This window comes from Callorhinus ursinus, unplaced genomic scaffold, assembly GCF_003265705.2.
Source record: "Callorhinus ursinus isolate GAN/ISIS: 27379988/994484 unplaced genomic scaffold, GSC_fseal_2.0 scaffold20, whole genome shotgun sequence".
Taxonomy (NCBI): Eukaryota; Metazoa; Chordata; class Mammalia; order Carnivora; family Otariidae; genus Callorhinus; species Callorhinus ursinus.
This window is the reverse complement of record NW_027397082.1, coordinates 23,249,560-23,267,466: the sequence shown is the minus strand read 5'-3', so window position 1 is coordinate 23,267,466 and position 17,907 is coordinate 23,249,560. Positions and strand designations below refer to the sequence as shown.

The following is a 17,907-nucleotide window of genomic DNA, read 5'->3' as shown; positions in this document are numbered from 1 at the left end:
AATAAATATTTGGGGAGGACATTTCTTTGATGCATAGCTATTCTTTCAATCACAAGAACAACAATAACAAACACACAGTTCCCAGCCCAACCTTTGCATTCCACGACAATGGATTAGGAGTGGGTCAGGGAAAGATCAGTGTCATCCTGGTGTAGGGACTTCTCTCTCTGCTCAGTCAACAGGGCTGATGGATACTGTGACCCCCAGTAGCTGCTGACCAGCTTGCACAGTGGGAAAATGGCATCTGGCTTTGGTTTTAGGGCCCCACCTCAGTGTTTGCTAAGTGACCATAAATGTCAGGCTAGGGAGTAGGTACTAGGTCAAGGTGGGCTTCCTCAAATAGTGGGCTGGCCCAGGTTCCCCGCATTCTGGCCAGAATCTGAGTTTAGTCAGACCTATATGCGCCTGATACACCATTAGCTCCCAGGCCAGTGGATGGAAAATAGGCTCAGGGGCTCCCCGTGGGGAAGGCAGATGTCAGCGGAGGCAGGGAGCCTGGCTTCCACCTTGGATCTGCCGCTTGCCCTCAGTGAAGCCACGCTGAGTCAAGTGAGGATGAGCTCCTCCCCTGCAGCATCTTCCTTGGCTAACCAGGAATGCAGAATTTCTCTTGGACTGTCTGGGCAGCAACTTCAGTTGCTAAAATTGCGGCCTTCACCTTAGCCGGAAGCATTGTCAGCTTTAAATAAGGGAATAAGCATAAGCATTGCAGGAAATATGAAACACATTTAAATGCAAAATTAACTTACTGTCTTCAGGGGTGTAGCTGGTTTTTTCCTGGGGGATAAAGAGATGGGGTTTTGTTAAAGCATAATAAAGATAAAGTGGAGCTGACTACTTATCATTTTACTCTCGAATTTAAACTAGAATAATAAACGTGATATGAGTGTGTTGGACGACTGTCCTTGAAGGGCAGAGGGGGATGGAAACAGGATTTAGCCGTGATCCTCCTAGCTTCAGATAGGGTCCACTGACAGATGGCAAAGAGTTAACTGGGGATAAACAGAAGCGCCAGTTGCCAGGGAGTCGGGAAACTGAATTCTTCTTCCAGTTCTGCGGCTGATTACTCTGTGACCTCAGGCCTCTTTCTCTCGCCTGCGAGGCCCGTTGGAGCTTTAAGTTTCCTTGTCTGTAAAATGAGTACTACCATCAGTATTTCCAAAGCGTGTATGCAGAGCCCTCCCAGCCTCCAAGGGCACCCTTGGGCTACTGCCTGGGGCCGCGGGTGGAGACAGGAGGATGGCCCAGCAGGGGAGGCAGCCCCCAGCACCTCCCTGGCCAACTGCTGCCCCTGCTCAAGTGACTTACTCTCTACTAGGATTTCATCCTGAACAGAGAAATCCAAGACCAAAACACGTGTGAAAACCACCGTGATCTGTGGTCCTGAAGGGGTTTTCTGAGCTAATGCTCTGATTTGCCTTGGTTCCGGTAGAGAATGTAATCTAATATTTTAAGGGTATATGCTTCTCTTCTGTATTTATTTTAAAGACTCTCCCCCACCTTCTCTCTCCCTCTCTCTTGCTTTGGTTTTGGCTGACAGCTGGAAGACTGGGGGAAGAACACTAAATTCCCAAGTGCACTGGGTTAGGCTTTTCATCTGTTATTTAAACCTCACAGTGACCTCTAAAAATGGATACTATTGTTACACTTTAGAGATTAGGAAACTGAGGCTCAGAGATATTAAGTGATTTGCCCAAAGTGATAAAGCTGAGCCAAGGGAGAACTTTTGGTTAATAGACCCTTGAACTTAAGAATGTCTTTGCTTTGGGGTGTCTGGGTGGCTCTGTCAGTTAAGTGTCCGACTTTTGGTTTTAGCTCAGGCAGTGATCTCAGGGTCGTGAGATCAAGCCCTGCCTCAGGCTCCAAGCTCAGCGCGGAGTCTGCTTAAGTTTTTCTCTCTGCCCCTCTCCCTGACGTGCTCTCTCACCCACTCTCTCTCTTTCTCCCTCCAAAATAAATCAATAAATCTTTAAAAAATGTCTTTGCTTTACACAGAAGCAGAATTACGATTATAATCAGGCAGGCCAGCTTTGCACATATTTAAGCGTGCTTTTAAAATATCCTATTGAATCGGTATAAAATTATGGGGTCACTGTGATATTAACCTATTACATCTCCTAACAGTTTACAAAGCTCTTTTAAATTCAATAAAGAAGAATGACTCTCTTGGGGCACCTGGGTGGCTCAGTCGTTAAGTGTCTGCCTTCGGCTCGGGTCATGATCCCGGGGTCCTGGGGTCGAGCCCCACATCGGGCTCCCTGCTCAGCGGGAAGCCTGCTTCTCCCTCTCCCACTCCTCCTGCTTGCGTTCCCTCTCTCTCTGTGTCCCTTTCTGTCAAATAAATCAAATCTTTAAAAAAAAAGAAGAAGAATGACTTGCTTATTTCACCTTTGAAAGGAACCTCGGCAGTGTGGCTTGGATCAAACCATCCAGTGTAAGCGGTTGGGTGTACATGTGTTTGTTTACGGATCATTACCTACTTGAAAGAGAAGCGGAGGAGGAGAAAGCAAAGATGAAACCTGCTTGTGGGTCTCAAAATTATTCAGGTGCTGGAGCTTCTGTCTGAATGAACACAAATCATTGAACTCAAGATTTAACTAAAAATTTAGGGGAGGAAAGGCTGCTAGTCTTAATTTCAGCAGGGGACCCCCTCGTCCAACTTGAAGCATGCCATGGGCGTGGAGGAGGAGAACAGAGCAGTGGGGCTTCATTTCCACACTCTTTAGGAACACACCTGTTGTGATATGAGGTGCACCTATATCTGAGCTTGAGCTGGGGTGCTCTTCTGGATGGAAATAGAAAAGAACCGGCTTCCCCCCAGGTTCTCAGCCAGGACCCCTTTGTGGATTCCAGGCAGGCCCTGCCCACGGCAGTGGTGGAGACCATCCACTCACATCTCACAGAGCTCATCCTGCACAGCAGGTACTCACCCGGCCCTGGGCAGCGGGGATGGTGCAGCAGGAGAAGGTGACTTAGCGTCCCAGGCCCCACTGTTACGACCTGCACAAACATACACACAGGTCAGTCCCCAACTCCTGAACCTGGGGCCGATGGTCACAGTGAGGCTGGCCTCCCCGAGAAGCTCAGAAATACAGGCACATTTTTGGCTTCTTTCAGTTAAGCATGTATAGGTGGTTACATTGATGCCATTGGGGAAAATCTGTAGGCAAAGGTGATGGCATATTTATATAATGTCAATTTATAAGCTCAGAACCAGGATGTGAATTAGGGACTCCATCTTAACATTTCTAAATGACTTTCTCTTTTTCCCAATGGGACAAGGGCAGAGCCCCTTGATTTTATGGGCTCAGTGAAGGGCCCCAGGGCCACAGCCAAGAGCACCCACTTGCATCTATATACGCTGCACAGATGGGCACACCAGCGGTGCCTAGAGACGGAAAGACACAGACCCACCACTCCTGCGACATGCCTCTAGGCATTGCTTTTGCATAATCACACTGACTTATACTCTATCCCATCCAGAGGCTGTTCACTCACCTCTGAATTCTCAGGACCTCTGCCCATTGCCGGATAGGCAGATTGAGACAAATGACAAGCTACTGCCCAAATCTCATCTTCCAAAGTTACAGAAGGGACCCAGAGGGCCTTGTCCACTGTACCTCATTTCCCCCCAAGACAGAAAGCAGACAATCATGAGGGAGGAACTGAGAGACAGGCAGAGCTTCACCGCTGGGACAGGGCAGGCCTGGAGGGAAGCGCCAGACCCCCGGCCAGCTCCCCAAGCGTCTCCTGCCTGCCTCCGCTCAGGCTGATGCTCACCTGCCTGGACATTACGGCTCCGTAAGACAAAGCTCCTTATTGCCTTAGAGCGAACCGAAGATCTATTTTATTAAGAACCTACTACATTTCTAAGTCCACAATTCCTGTTGGACCTATGGGGTACTCTGTAAATAGAGGTTGGACCTGCCCTCGGTATGTCTTATTTTAGTTTGCAAGATAAAGCACAAATAGGTGAGCACGGAGACATAATCACATAGGAGGAATTACTGAGAAGCTGGTACGTGAAGAACACTGTGTTGGGGGTTGTGGAAGAGCTGGAGAAGCAGGGATACGCCTCTGGCCCCTCGGGATTTATAACCCGAGGGCACGCACACACCGTGCCCCCTCAGCTGACAGGACCACCTATCCCAAACACAAGAAAGGGGCCTCAAGAACTATTGAAAATAGAGCTCATGGGGCACCTGGGTGGCTCAGTCGTTAAGTGTCTGCCTTCGGCTCGGGTCATGATCCCAGGGTCCTGGGATCGAGCCCCGCATCGGGCTCCCTGCTGGGTGGGAAGCCTGCTTCTCCCTCTCCCTCTCCCACTCCCCCTGCTTGTGTTCCTGCTCTCCCTATCTCTCTCTCTCCCTCTGTGTGTGTCAAATAAATAAATAAAATCTTTAAAAAAAAAAAAAGAAAGAAAATAGAGCTCATAAAGCTCATTCTCATGTACTTTACTAGAGAGAGGCCTTCAGGCCTTCACTCAGAGCCCATCCATCCACCCGTCTTCTACATTCAGTTCTTACACGGGGCCAATTTCCATGAACGCTCACAAAAGAACAGCCAAGAGTGCATGGTGTCGCCTCCCCAGCGCCCCGTGAGGGAATGGCCCCTCCATGTGACTCCCACTTAGATGTTATCTGACCTTGATGTGACTTTGGAAAATATTTTGGAAACATTTTGAAAAAGAGACCACATTTGGAATTTTTAATATTTCACATGATGATAAACTGAAATGTCATCTGGAGTATGCATCCAACTGTGTTTCATCAGCTAGTAGACCAAATTATTGCTGTTCTTCGAATTCTTAATACCTGATTGACCCTATTAAAATGCCTCTGGCTATTCGTAAATTTTGATGGAAGATCTCAGGGAAGGGGGCAAAAAAAACCACCCTTGTCTGAAAAATAAGGAAGTAGAAAGGCCTAAGTCAGAATTTCCTCCCAGGGGTTTTCCCTCTTTTTCAATGCCACAGCTCATTTGGCCTGGGTACATTGCTGTTGTCATATTTACTGCCTGGCTTCTCTACTAAGCTTCCCTTCCCTTCATATCTTTAGTCTGCCAACATGTTCCTTCCCCCTTCCTTGCTCATAAATCACTTCTGCGATCAGAGGGAGGGGCATGCTGCTCCCTCTGTGGTGGTAATCCAAGCACTGGTGGAAAACCCATGGTCTCTCTCATCAGGAAGATGGGGTTCTAGTTACTTCTTTGCTACCAAACTGGCTGGTGGTCTTATAAGCCACTGTGCTTCAGTGTTCCCCTCTGTGAAATGGGGACACAACCACCTACCTTACCTAACTCAGAGTTATTGTTGCAAGACAATAGGAGAACTTTGAAAATGTAAAGAATTAGCCAAATATAAACTAATATTGCTGGAAAGGGACTGAAAGTATTTGAGGTTAAAAATATTACGCTAAATGAAAAAAGCCAGACGGAGAAGGCTTTATACTGTATGCCTCCGTCTATGTGAGCTGTCCAGAAAAGGCAGATCTATAACAACAGGAAGCAGATCAGCGGTTGCCTAGGGCTGGGGGTGGGAAGAACATTCACCAAAAACAGGCATAAAGGATCTTTTGGATTTGGAAATTTTCTAAAACTGGATTGCAGTGATGGTGAAAAAAAACTCTGTAAATGTAATGATTTATAAAAAATACTGCATTATACATGTAAAACGAGTGAGCTTTATGATATGTAAATTATAACTCATAAAGGATCTCGGTAAATGTGATTATCGCTATTTTTGTTTTAGCATCTTGTTATCAACCATCACAGTGTCTCCAGGTGCCGGGCTTCTATGCCGGGTACTTTAAATGTGCCATCACCAAGCCTCACATCACATCATGTGGAGCAAACGGAGGCTCAGAGAGGTTAAGTGGCAGGGCTGGGGTTGAACAGCAAGGCTAGCTGAGTTTAAAGCCAGGTGGACATTTTCCTCTCCAGCCAATGCCTCCTAATGTTACTCTGGGGTGTGATTTGGCAGGTCAGATTCACTTGCTGTTTCTCCCTTATATGGGGAAAGATTAGTGAAAGAGAGGCGGGCTTTTGTGGATGCCCATGGGAAGACGGGGAATGACTCTCTTATCTCATAGGCCGGGGTGACCCTCTCCGCTGCTCTGGGCCTGAAGTCAGACCCAGGGGCACGGCTGAGGTAGGACAACCTGGTCCCTTCTTCGTGACCAGGATCCTTGCTTTCTGGCAAAGCCAAATTCTTGGCTGGAATTCTCCAAAGGAGAAATTGGAAATGTGATAAAGAGAGATGTGTCCAAAAGAATAATAAAAGAAAAATCAGCTTTGTTTTAATTGTATCGAGCAAAAAATGATGTTAATGTTCGCACAAATGGTGCTTACCAAAGTTTCTCAACTAGGAAAACGACCTACTCATTTTTCCTTCTACCACATGGATTTTATGCATCACCCTCTCTTCAGTTTTACATACAATGTTGGTTAAGTTTCCTTATCCTTAACAATCTCAATGTTGGCGTAGTAAGCCCTTGGGATTTCACTCTCTTCTAGCTGTTCTAGAAACTCTATTATTATTGGGGCTTGTGCACCAGCTGGGGCGTCCCTTACCTGATCTCAGGCACCGTGTGAGCTCTTACCAAATAAAGAGATTTAATTTAACAGCTTCAGAACAATTTGGCTTATAGGTAAAATTCAACTTGCATGTTGGCAGGGAATTGTAAATTCCCAAACTCTTCCCCTGTTTTAGGAAATAAGGAGAGAGAACACTTTCTAAGGGCTACCTACTTAGAGGAAGTTCAGAAATGCATGCCCTGTCTACCTCTTCTGACAAAAGCTACAAATAAATCAGCCAGGGGCTGCACAGCTTACTTCCAAATCACATTTAGAGATAAATCACCAAAACACTTCAGTCTTTCAGTTTGTTTAGACCAGTGGTTCTTAACTGGGAGTATTTTGTACCACCCTCCCCCCTGCCACCCTGGGGGTCATTTGGTGATGTCTGGAGCCATCTCTGCTTATCGCTACTGGAGAGGGGTTGGTATTGGCACCTAGTGGGCAGAAGCACCCAAGGATGCTGCTAAACATCGCACAGTGCACAGGACAGAGGGGACAACAAAGAATTATCGAGCCCCAAATGCCAGTTGTGCGGAGGTCGAGACACCCTGAGTTAGGGTAAAACTCTAGGCAGAAAGGAAGACACAACTGTCCCTTGAGATGTGTCTAGGGCCCTCCGCCAGACTGGTCATGAATCAAGTCACGCAAAACAAAGGATTTGGAATAACGGCACAAGAGCTATCACTTTAGGAGTGGGATTCCTATATGTTTACTCAACTTAATCCCCTCCCTTCCAAGGAGCAGGTGCCACTTTTTTCTCCATGTTTTCAGAGGAGGAGACTAAGAAACGTAGAGATTGCTCAGCCTGTTTGGAGCCTGGCACCTAGCGCAGGTCAGAGCCAAGCCCTATGGCTTTGGAGTCTGTGCGGTCCTGAAACTGCGCTTCTCCATGTGGAGCACGGAGCACGGAGCACAGGTGGAGGCCGCCCCTGCACCTAATCCACTGTGTAGTACTCGGCAAGCACCTTATGAGCCATCAAAGAGCCAAAAGCAACATCCATTAACCAGCGGCCAGTGCCAGGGTGCACTGCTCTGACAGAAACACGGATCGGAAGCCTTAGCACTTTCATGATGCCTATCCAGGCACTATCTGAGTCTTTAAAGGCTATGGTTATACAAAGACACAGGCAAGTAGTCTGACAATTCCTTTTATCAAAATCATCTCTGAAAACTGCACATTCAGAAAATCGTTCTAACTGTTCAGGTTCGTCCCTTCCAAATTATCTCACTTCCTCCCTCCTCCTGTACTTCCTCCCATCTGTACCCAACAATCACATAACCAGGAAATTATTTTCTTGTTCAGGTCTGGTTTCTTCTGATGCCTCCAGTATTAAAATATAGCTTTGCTAGATTAATAGAAAATCAACGAATAATAAATCCAATGGTCATTGGACCATTAGCCCTCATGATGGTGCCACGTGATTCCTTAATACAGCCGGTACTGGGGGACTCATTCACTCTCAACCAACTGACTAAATCACCATTTCAGCACCTACTCTGATCCAAGTCCTGTCTAGGCCCTGGAAACACAGCTATGAGCAAGACGTGGAGCTGAGGTCTTATAGGAACGACAGGCAGAGATCTCAGGGGAGATTGAAGGGGCAGTGCAGGGGTACTACAGGGGCACCAAAGGGATCTGCCCCTATGTGAGGTCAGGAAAGGCCTACTGAACACGTGAGATTTAAGGCAACATCTTCAAGGAGCTTGCAATGTACGTAAGGAGATTAGACTGAGACCCAGCATAATCAGAGAATAGGTGTGGAATGAGACTTAGAGCAAAGGAGAGCTCTCTGAGGGCTACAGAAAACATAGGAGGTTTCTTAGAGGGGAGACTTCAAGCTGGGCCCCGAGGATGGTCAGGGTTTGGTGTCATAAAAGTGAGAATATAAACAAAGACCACAAGGCACAACCCGTGATGAACAGGCTGATTGGAATAGCGGGGGTGTTTTACGAAGAAGAGGTCCTTATAAAGTAAGAAGAACACTTTAAAAGGCAAACACCAGAGATTATTAAGCTATCATTCTAAAGGAGGGCTTAGGCCTTCATGTGTGTTTCGGGGAAAGGTTTTCTGTTCTGGTCATAACAACCCTTCTCCCAAGTTATCAGGAGTCAGGCGTCATCACTCCAGCTGGGACCAAAGCCACCTTGCCATGACCTTTTAGGTTGTTGTGTTGACATGTGTTCCCAGAAGTTAAAATGAGCTGGAAGAGGTGGCTCTGACCCCTTCCCCCCACACATAAGGAGCCGGTGGGCTTTGGGGGAGAGAATAAATAAGACAAGAACTTGTGAGGAAGGTGAACAATGCTCACCAAATGAGTCTGTGCCCTGTAAAGAAAATAATTTTCTTTCATTTTCTCTCAAGGATCATGTCCCTCGAAGCAGAGCTCAGTCTCCCAATATCTGTGTTCAGCCTTCAGTGCTGGGAGGGAAGGGAGTGTGTGTGTGTGTGTGTGTGTGTGTGTGTGTGTGTGTGTGTGTGATAGATATGGGCCTAGTTGGGGGAAGAAGGGGGGAAGGCTGGAGGGGAGGCCCCTGCCCCTCTCTGTGCTGGAATAGGGTGGGGTGTGGGCACCACCCAGCATCACAGGCCTTGGCCTTGGGGCTGCCAATCTGTACAGCAGACAACTAGGAACCATGGGGTGTGCATGGTTTGGGTACGGGTGACATGGTAAAAACTAACTTTGACGTGGAATAGAACTAGCAACACTTGGAGGCTTTCAGAAGCTCATCTTCGTGACAGAGGAGAAAGCCTGGAGGCAAGGGTATGGCTAGGGGACTCTCAAAGACAGGAGATAGGAGGTGTGAAGTGACAATGTAATGGACTAGGGTGGTCACAACTAAAACGGAACTGTGGATTTAGGAAAAAGACATAGCAGAGGCTTTGGAAAGAACACAGGCCCTCAGACATGTGGCCTGCAGGCTAACAGGCACAGAGGACTAGGTCCACCCTACACGGAGGGAGGCCATGAATGCATTGAGCGTGAGGCCATGGGAATGTCAAGTGGTTCAGAAGAGAAATCAGGTCAAAAGCTGGCCACCAGGAAGTTACTGGCTTAGACAAGAGAAGTGAAACCAGAAAAATGGATGAAGCCCAAAGACGTGAAAGATAATATTCTTTCCTGAGCATTTGCTGTGCCAGGCGCGCATGAAAGCTTTCCCATGCACAATTCCAGAATTCTCCTGTCACAGGGCAGGGACTCTTATTTCCATGTACAGAAGAGAAAATCTGGAGAGTAGAGAGGCAAAGAACAGGCCCAGAGTGGTACAGCTGGCAACCGGGAGCACTGGGACTCCAACCCAGCTCTGTCTGGTCCAAAACTCAAGCTCTTAACCACCACGCTATTCTGAAAGAAGAGTGGAGGGCTGAGGGCCAAACGGTGCAGACACCCTCAGTCAGCGCAGGGGCGAAGGAGGAGGAGCCAGCAAAGTGCCAAGTGAGGTAGGAGGGAAACCAGGACTTGGCCAACAGAGGCCCAGGGGTCTGGGGGCGGGGGTGGGGGGCAGGGTCCCTTAACATAGTGGCCACCAGACAATGGAGGAGGACAAGACCTTCTGTCACAATTTATTAAGAAATTTGGAAAGACAAGTGATTATTTCTTAACATTTGGTCTGAGTTGTTTATCTTATTTGGAAAAGATTGAAAAGCCAAGCCGTCAAACATAATCATTTCACACACACAAAACCCAAACACCAAATCATGCATGTACTTTACCTGAAGCTGTCCCTGGAGGAGGGGCTGGCTTTGAGGAGTTATTTGGCTTGGTGGATCTATTCACCATGGGAGCTTAAACACACAAACATATACATACATATAACAATCATAGATATAGTTCATTGTGGGAGATTCACACTTGCGGAAAAACGCATCGTGGGAATGATGGGGTCAGAGCAGGGAATTTGTAAAGAATGGGAAAGACACTTGTTAAATACATAAGCCACGAAAGAAGTCTTCTCAGAAGAAACGTCTTTGGTTAAAGGGATAATCAGATTATTTTATGATAGGGATTTTGTTAAAGTGAACGCAGGCTTGTAATTTCACCAGCCTAACTGGTGGTCCAGGAGATGAAAGAGTTTTTGTTTTCTTCATCAGGAGAAGTATATTGAACCAATAGTGGAGGGACCAAATTCCCACCTCTCCTGCCACATGCAACACACAGCATTTCTCTTGGATTTTCTGGGGTTTTGGAGTGGGGAGCAATTTAATGCCTATTTATGGTTTCATGGTGACGGGTGGCTGAGGAATTCAGGTGGGTCTTGAGGCTGCTGGTGCTATCTGGGGAGGCCGGGAGAGGGCGGCTACAGAACGGCCAAGTAAAAATGGAGTATGACGACTTCAGAGTCGAGTTTGTGAGATGAGGAACGTTACTTGAAGAAGCATCCTTTCCACAGGATCCTAGTCTCCAGAGCAACTCGATCCAGAGCGAACACGCCCTGCTCCGCTCCCGGCCTGAGGGTACATGGCTTTTAGAGATCACTCACCATGGCATTTGTTATTCCTCGAAGGGCTTTACCAACAGAGGGTCCCCCTTCACCTGAGAGAGCACTACATTTAAAGAGTCAGGACACAGAGCGGCTTTCGCTCTCTCCTGTCTTCCGTCCTCTGTGGACATTGTTCCAATGCAATAGTTTTGAGGCCAACACGTTGGCCTATGGCTTTGTGAGGATTAAGTTTTATGAGAAATCCATCCTAAGTGAGGACAGTTCAATAAGAACCTAGATGCTTTCCGAACTTGTGATGGGAGTATTAAAGCACGGGAGGGGCTGGAGGAAGAAGGGCGTGAAAGGTATGACTGAGATGGGTCTCCACGGATGCTCCGCGCCCCCCACCCCTCGCCAGGGAGGCAGATGGGAGAAGGGGGGGGGGCCCGGACTTTGTGTGCCCCCTGCTGCTTGCTACCCAATAGTCTCCTGCGCCCCTCCCCCAACTGCTACAATTTTCAGATGCTCAAAACTACAAACTCTTGCCTTTTTCAGCTGGGAATGAACTGTCTTCTGTGGGGTGAATGTAGTTCTCATCTTCATCGTCCACAGGGACCACGTAATCAACCTGAAAGAAATACAGACGTGAATGAGAAGAAAGCTGTCCACTCCGGGCTTGCTGTCCGGGAAGGAGTGGTTGTTGTTGCCGTTGTTTTTTAAAGATTTTATTTATTTATTAGACAGAGAGAGAGCGCACAAGCAGGGAGAGCGGGCAGGCAGAGGGAGAAGCAGGCTTCCCGCAGAGCAGGGAGCCCGATGCGGGGCTCGATCCCAGGGCCCTGGGACCATGACCTGAGCTGAAGGCAGACGCTTAACGACTGAGCCACCCAGGCGCCCCACAAGGAGTGGTTTTTAAAATACTTCTATTGAGATCGAATTAAGACACCATTAAATTCCCCTATGTGAAGTGTATAACTTCGTGGGTTTGGTATACTCCCAGAGTGTGCAAGCATCATTGCAATCTAAGTGTAGAACATTTTCATCACCCCCAAAAAGGAGCCCAGTACCTGTGAGTCACTTCTCATCTACCCCTTCCCCGACCTGGTCAACCACTAATCTACTCTCCGTCTCTAGGATTTGCCTATTCTGGGCATTGCATAGAAATAGAATCACATAGTATGTGGTTACTTCTTTCCTCCAGCATAATATTTTCAAGTTCAACCATGGAGCAGGTCGGTACTTCATTCACTTGTATGGCCAAATAATATTCCAGGTTTATGAATGTACCACATTTTGTTGGTCTGTTCATCAGCTGGCGGACATTTGGGTTGTTCTCTCTTTGGGGCTTTTATGAATAATGGTGCCAGGGACATTCAGGTACATGTTTTTGTGTAGATGTACATTTCTCTTGGGAATATACCTCGTGGTGGAATTGCTGGGTCACACGGGAGCTTCTGTTTAAGTTTGAGGAACGGCCAAACTGCTGTTCCCAAGTGCCTGGCCCCTCTTCCATTCCCACCAGCAGCGTAGGAGGGCTCCAATTTCTCCACGTCCTCACTGACACTTGCTATGGTCTGTCTTTTTGAATGTCACTATCCTGAGATGGGAAGTGGTGTCTAACTATGGTTTTGGTTTGCATTTCCTGATGGTTGATGATGTTGAGCATCTTTCTGTGTGCTTCTTGGCTCTTTTTATATCTTCTTTAGATAAAAGTCTATTTGACTCCTTTGCCTATTTTTACTTGGGTTGTCTTTTTTATCATTAGGTTGGAAGAGTTCTTTAAATGCTCTAGATAGAAGCCTCTTATCAGATATAGTTTGCAAATTTTTTTCTCCCATTCTGTAGGTTGTCTTCTTAAATCCTTGGTGGTGTCACTTGCAGCACAAAAGTTTGACATTGTGAAGCCCATTTTAACTCTTTTTTCTGTTGATGCTTGGTGCCCTATCCAAGACACACAAGGTCATAGAGATTTATACCTTTGTTCTCTTCTAAGAATGTTATAGTTTTAGCTCTTACATTTAGGTCTAGGATCTATTTTTGGCTAGTTTTTGTCTTTGGTGGGAGAGAGGTCCTCATGTTTTTGCATGTGGTTATACAGTTATCCTGGCACAATTGGTCTAAAAACCATTCTTTCCCCACTGAATGGTCTTGGTAACTTTGTCAATAATCAATTGACCATAAATTGGGGGAGGAAGTGATTTTATATTGCTAGGAAACAAAGGAGATAATCAGATCCCAAATGTGGTTTTTGCAACCCATCTTGGTGGGTAGCCCTGATGGATTCTAGAGAAACAAAAACCATTTATTGAGCACTTATTGGCAAGTGCTCATCTGAGTACTCTCCATGTGTTATTTCACTCCATCCTTATGACAATCCAGTAAGGTAGGTGCTGCTCTCAGCTCCATATGAAGATGAAGAAACTTGAAGAACCCGAGGCACAAAGAAGCGGAGTAGCTTGCTCATGTCCTCATAGTTAAAAAGTAGTAGAGTCTGGGATTCAAGAACCATTTCAAGGATCCATACTCTTAGCCACTACATTCTAGGACCTTCCTGCCTTCCCCGTCTCTTTCTATTTTATTTCTACCCTCTCTTCACTTAATTGCTATTTCTCATCTCTTTCTTCACCTCCAAACCTGGCCTCTGTGACCTTGGATACGTTTTTCAACCCCTTTGCACCTCATCTGTGCCATTTCCTTATCTGTAAAATGGGGACGATAGTACCCATCTCATAGGGTTCTTGGGAGGGCTTACTGGGATAAATACAAAATCCTCAGAACACCATTTGATTCCGAGCACTCATCAAGTGCCTGCCACTCTTGTCACTGTAGCACAGATGCTCCTTCCTCCCAGGTTTTGCTCCCTCCCCAACTATAGTTAGTCTATACCCCTATACTTTTCCTGGAACCTGTACAGCAGAGCTAAATATTTTTAGTTATTTATGCTTGCGCTTGACTTCTTCTTTTCCTATCTAATGGTTCAGCCAGATCTTAATGTTGGCCTATTTTTTTCTTTTTTAACCTCTTTCTTTATCTTGACTGTCCATCTGCCCATTCCAGAATGCAGCCTCCTCCATACTTCTCCTTTTCCTACTGGTTCAGACTTGCCTGAGCCACCTCCACAAGGCTGCTATTAGCAAAACTCTGCCTCTCCCCACGGGGGTCCACTCTCAGCTATTCACAGAAATGGAGAGCCTTATATAACGCACCATATTCATTTGTATTCTGGGTCTGAATTTGTATCTTCATATAGATTTGCCAAATGCTGAGAGAATTCACAGTGAGCTCCTAACAGCCAGTCTCCGCATCCTGTCTCCTGCTCAGCTTCTTCCTGCCAGCCCCTTCTCACCCCAAAAGGTCAGCATCGCCTCTCAGACAGACAGACAGACAGACGACTGGCCAACCATCTTTTCTCTGTCAGCGGACTTTCTGACTTAAACTAGCGCTACAGTAGAGGTCATAAACAGAAAAGCTTACAGAGGCAGGCAAGGAACAGCCATGGGGATGAGTACAGAAGAAGGCTGTGTGCACACCTCATAGGAGTGGTGGGGCCTATGACCAGCTCAGACAAGGGTCAGGGACTCACAGCTGAGCTGGAGGGTTGCCGTGAGGCGTGGCTGCTCTGAGGCTGTGACTGGTCCTGGGTTGCCAGGCTTCCTGTTTTCAAGAGAAACTACAAAATGGGTTTTGTAAAGACTCTAGAATATGCTAGAAAGGAACATATGACACATGGAATCCTTCCATGTGCGAAGCACTGTATTTAGTGCTGTATATGTGTTCTCTTACTAAATCCTTAAAAATAACCTGAAGAGATTAAAAACTGAGGCTCAGAGAGGTTATCTGGCTTGCCCAAAGTCACACAGCTAGTAAGGGTCAAAGCAGGACTTTGGGCCTAAATGCTGCTTCTATCTTATTAAAAAGTTTCTCTTTTCCATCTCCTGCTGGGCTACAAATTACATTAAGGTGGAAATGTAGGTCGTCTTACAACATGTTTGTACGCTTTAGGTTTTATCACCTTTGGCATTTAGAAACAGTTATTTCTGGGGTGCCTGGGTGGTTCAGTGGGTTAAGAATCTGCCTTCAGCTTAGGTCATGATCTCGGGGTCCTGGGATAGAGCCCCACGTCAGGCTCCCTGCTCAGCGGAGAGTCTGCTTCTCCCTCTCCCTCTGCCCCTCTCTCCCCTGCTCGTGCTCTCTCTCTCTCACACAGATAAACAAAATCTTAAAAAAAAAAAAACAAAAAACACAAGTTATTTCTTCAAAAGCTGCTGTAAGATTATGTCCAGGGATGGTTAAGAGTTGCCTTTATTGTTATTTTGCTTCTTTTTTTTTTTTAATTTTAATTTGGACAGGTTTTATTTTTAAAGATTTTATTTATTCATGAGAGACAGAGGAGAGAGAGAGAGAGAAGCAGAGGGAGAAGCAGGCTCCCAAGGAGCAGGGAGCCCGATGCGGGACTCGATCCCAGGACCCCAGGATCATGACCTGAGCCGAAGGCAGACGCTTAACCATCTGAGCCACCCAGGCGCTCTATTGTTATTTTGCTTCTAAGACTGTTATACTTGTAAGGTTGTTCTAATGGCTAAGTTTGAGGGCTTGCCTTTGTCCTTATTTAAAATACAAGTACCTCTGGGAGGTATTAGGTATTAGGCCTTATCAGTCATTCCTACAACAGTCTGAATGAGTTTATCAGCACCTTTTCAAACAGGAGCTATTCCATAGGGAATGAGACTCATAAAACCTGGGTGCTGACAGACGGGAGATGCTGAGATAAACCCAGAGTAGAGCCCTGGACAGTCTGTCAAGGTGGGTCAAGGCTGGATAGCAGGGGCTGAGGGAAAAGGGAGTGAGAAGCAAGAGGTGCCAAAGGGAAGCGAGGTGCCGCCTCCTCCACAGGCTGTGCAGAGGCCTCCCTACCACCAGGGGTCTCCATATGTGTCCCACCGCACACCTCTGCGTCTCACAGGAGAAATGGGGAGAAGTGGAGAGAAAAGGTGGAGGAAAGAAAGCAAGGCAGATGGAGCAGACAAGCAAAGCAGTATACGGATAGGGAAATCTCTTACGGAGGAAGGAGAAGTTTCACAGGAAACCAAGAAGAGAGGTCTGTAGGCTAGTAAGAGGGGCCACAGATCCAGTGCTGGTATTACCCATGCGCTCTGGAAATGAAAATGCTGAAAAGAAGGCCACATATACCATTTTTTGAGAGAAAAACCTCCCTTTGGTTTACCAGTGGGGAGTTAGAGGGGTGGGTGGTTAGTGCTGGCTGGGAGAGAGGGGGGCACGGAGGAGGACGCCAGACCGTCCCGGCCCCCGCCCCCTTCTCCCCTCCCCCTTTCTCCTTCCCTCCTTCCCCCTCCTCCGTGCATCCTGCTTTCCACTTGGACTGGGAAGCCTTTGGGACAGATTTACGTTACCTCATCCTCCAGTTCTTTGGGTTTGGGTGGGACTTGAGGTTTCTGAAGAGAAGTCAGGGTCGGCAGAGTGGAGGTCAGCCTGGCTTTTGCTTTTGCCGAAGGCCAGTCAGGCTTACTGGGAAGTGTCTTGCTGAAGGGCGGAGACTGCCTCTGGCTTGACCGATTGTCTTGAAAGGAACAACAAAGTGTAAGATGAAAGGGGCTCTGGATCATTCCCTGAGCCCAAGTATCCCAAATGATTAATCCGGGCATAAAGTGTAAAATGACATTTGGGCAAAAAATCAACTGCCCATTGACTTACATTATAAAAACCAAAAGAATGTCATCAAAAACATCCTCCCAGGGGAGTGATGGAGATCCAGGGACTCTGGAGAGCAAGGCAGATGGAGCAGACAAGCAAAGAAGTGTATAAGGATAGGGAAATCAGCCCAGCGCTCTGCCCAACAGAGTGGATGGATGCCCTTGGCAGCAGAGAGGCCTAAAAGGGGTGTGCTCCTGGAAGGTTCACTTTGCGCTATGAACACTTAAGGGCAGTGATTCTCAATCCTGCTTTCACATAAGAACCCCCTGGGGAAATTTTTTTTTAATTTTAAAATTTTTCTTTTAAAGATTTTATTTATTTATTTGACAGAGAGAGACACAGCGAGAGAGGGAACACAAGCAGGGGGAGTGGGAGAGGGAGAGGCAGGGAACACAAGCAGGGGGAGTGGAAGAGGGAGAGGCAGGCTTCCCGCGGAGCAGCGAGCCCGATGCGGGGCTCGATCCCAGGACCCTGAGATCATGACCTGAGCCGAAGGCAGACGCTTAATGACTGACCCACCCAGGCGCCCCAACCCCCTGAGGAACTTCAAGAAAATGCCAAGGCCCAGGCCCCACCCTAGACATACTAGCTTGAACTTGTGGGGACTGTCCCGGCATAATAGGTTTCCCAAAAGTTTCCCAGGTTATTCTAAGGTGTCTTCAGAGTTGCAGCTACTGATCTGAGTGAACCTACATGTTCTTCCCCTCGATGATTTCCCTCAAAATCATGGAGAGCCCGTGGGTTACCCCTTGTTGGCGACTGTGTCCTCAGCATGTGTCAGGGAATGAGTGCAGGCTCCAAAGTCAAATGGCCCTGAGTTGGGTCCCCTGCTCTGCCTCTCATTGGCTGCACTTGTTATTCATGATTCAACCTCTCCAGGACTCACATTCCTCATTTTTATTTATTTTTTATTTTTTTATTTTTTTAAGATTTTATTTATTTATTTGACAGAGAGACAGCGAGAGAGGGAACACAAGTAGGGGGAGTGGGAGGGAGAAGCAGGCTTCCCGCCGAGCAGGGAGCCCCTTGCTGGGCTTGATCCCAGGACCCTGAGATCATGAGCTGAGCCGAAAGCAGACGCTTAACGACTGAGACACCCAGGTGCCCCTCTTCCATAAGATTCTTGAGAGGGTGAAGCAGGCCACGACTGAAAAGCACTACACTGTTAACTACAAAAACTCTGGGAGTATGTCTGTCTTG

At 47.1% G+C, this 17,907-nt stretch overlaps 1 protein-coding gene across 2 annotated transcripts in view; it reads right to left on the bottom strand.

Moving 5' to 3' along the window:
* BLNK (B cell linker) overlaps positions 1 to 17,907 on the bottom strand; it is a 78,808-nt gene that overhangs the window by 18,061 nt on the left and 42,840 nt on the right. Inside the window, exons 7-11 of one of the 2 annotated variants that reach the window (XM_025880798.2) lie at positions 16,407 to 16,573; positions 11,542 to 11,623; positions 10,289 to 10,360; positions 2,931 to 3,000; positions 750 to 777 (exon numbers count right to left, since the gene is read on the bottom strand). In XM_025880798.2, the coding sequence (XP_025736583.1) occupies positions 750 to 777; positions 2,931 to 3,000; positions 10,289 to 10,360; positions 11,542 to 11,623; positions 16,407 to 16,573 (419 nt within the window). The remainder of the gene's footprint in view (positions 1 to 749; positions 778 to 2,930; positions 3,001 to 10,288; positions 10,361 to 11,541; positions 11,624 to 16,406; positions 16,574 to 17,907) is intronic. The other variant, XM_073904392.1, reaches the window with a different exon arrangement.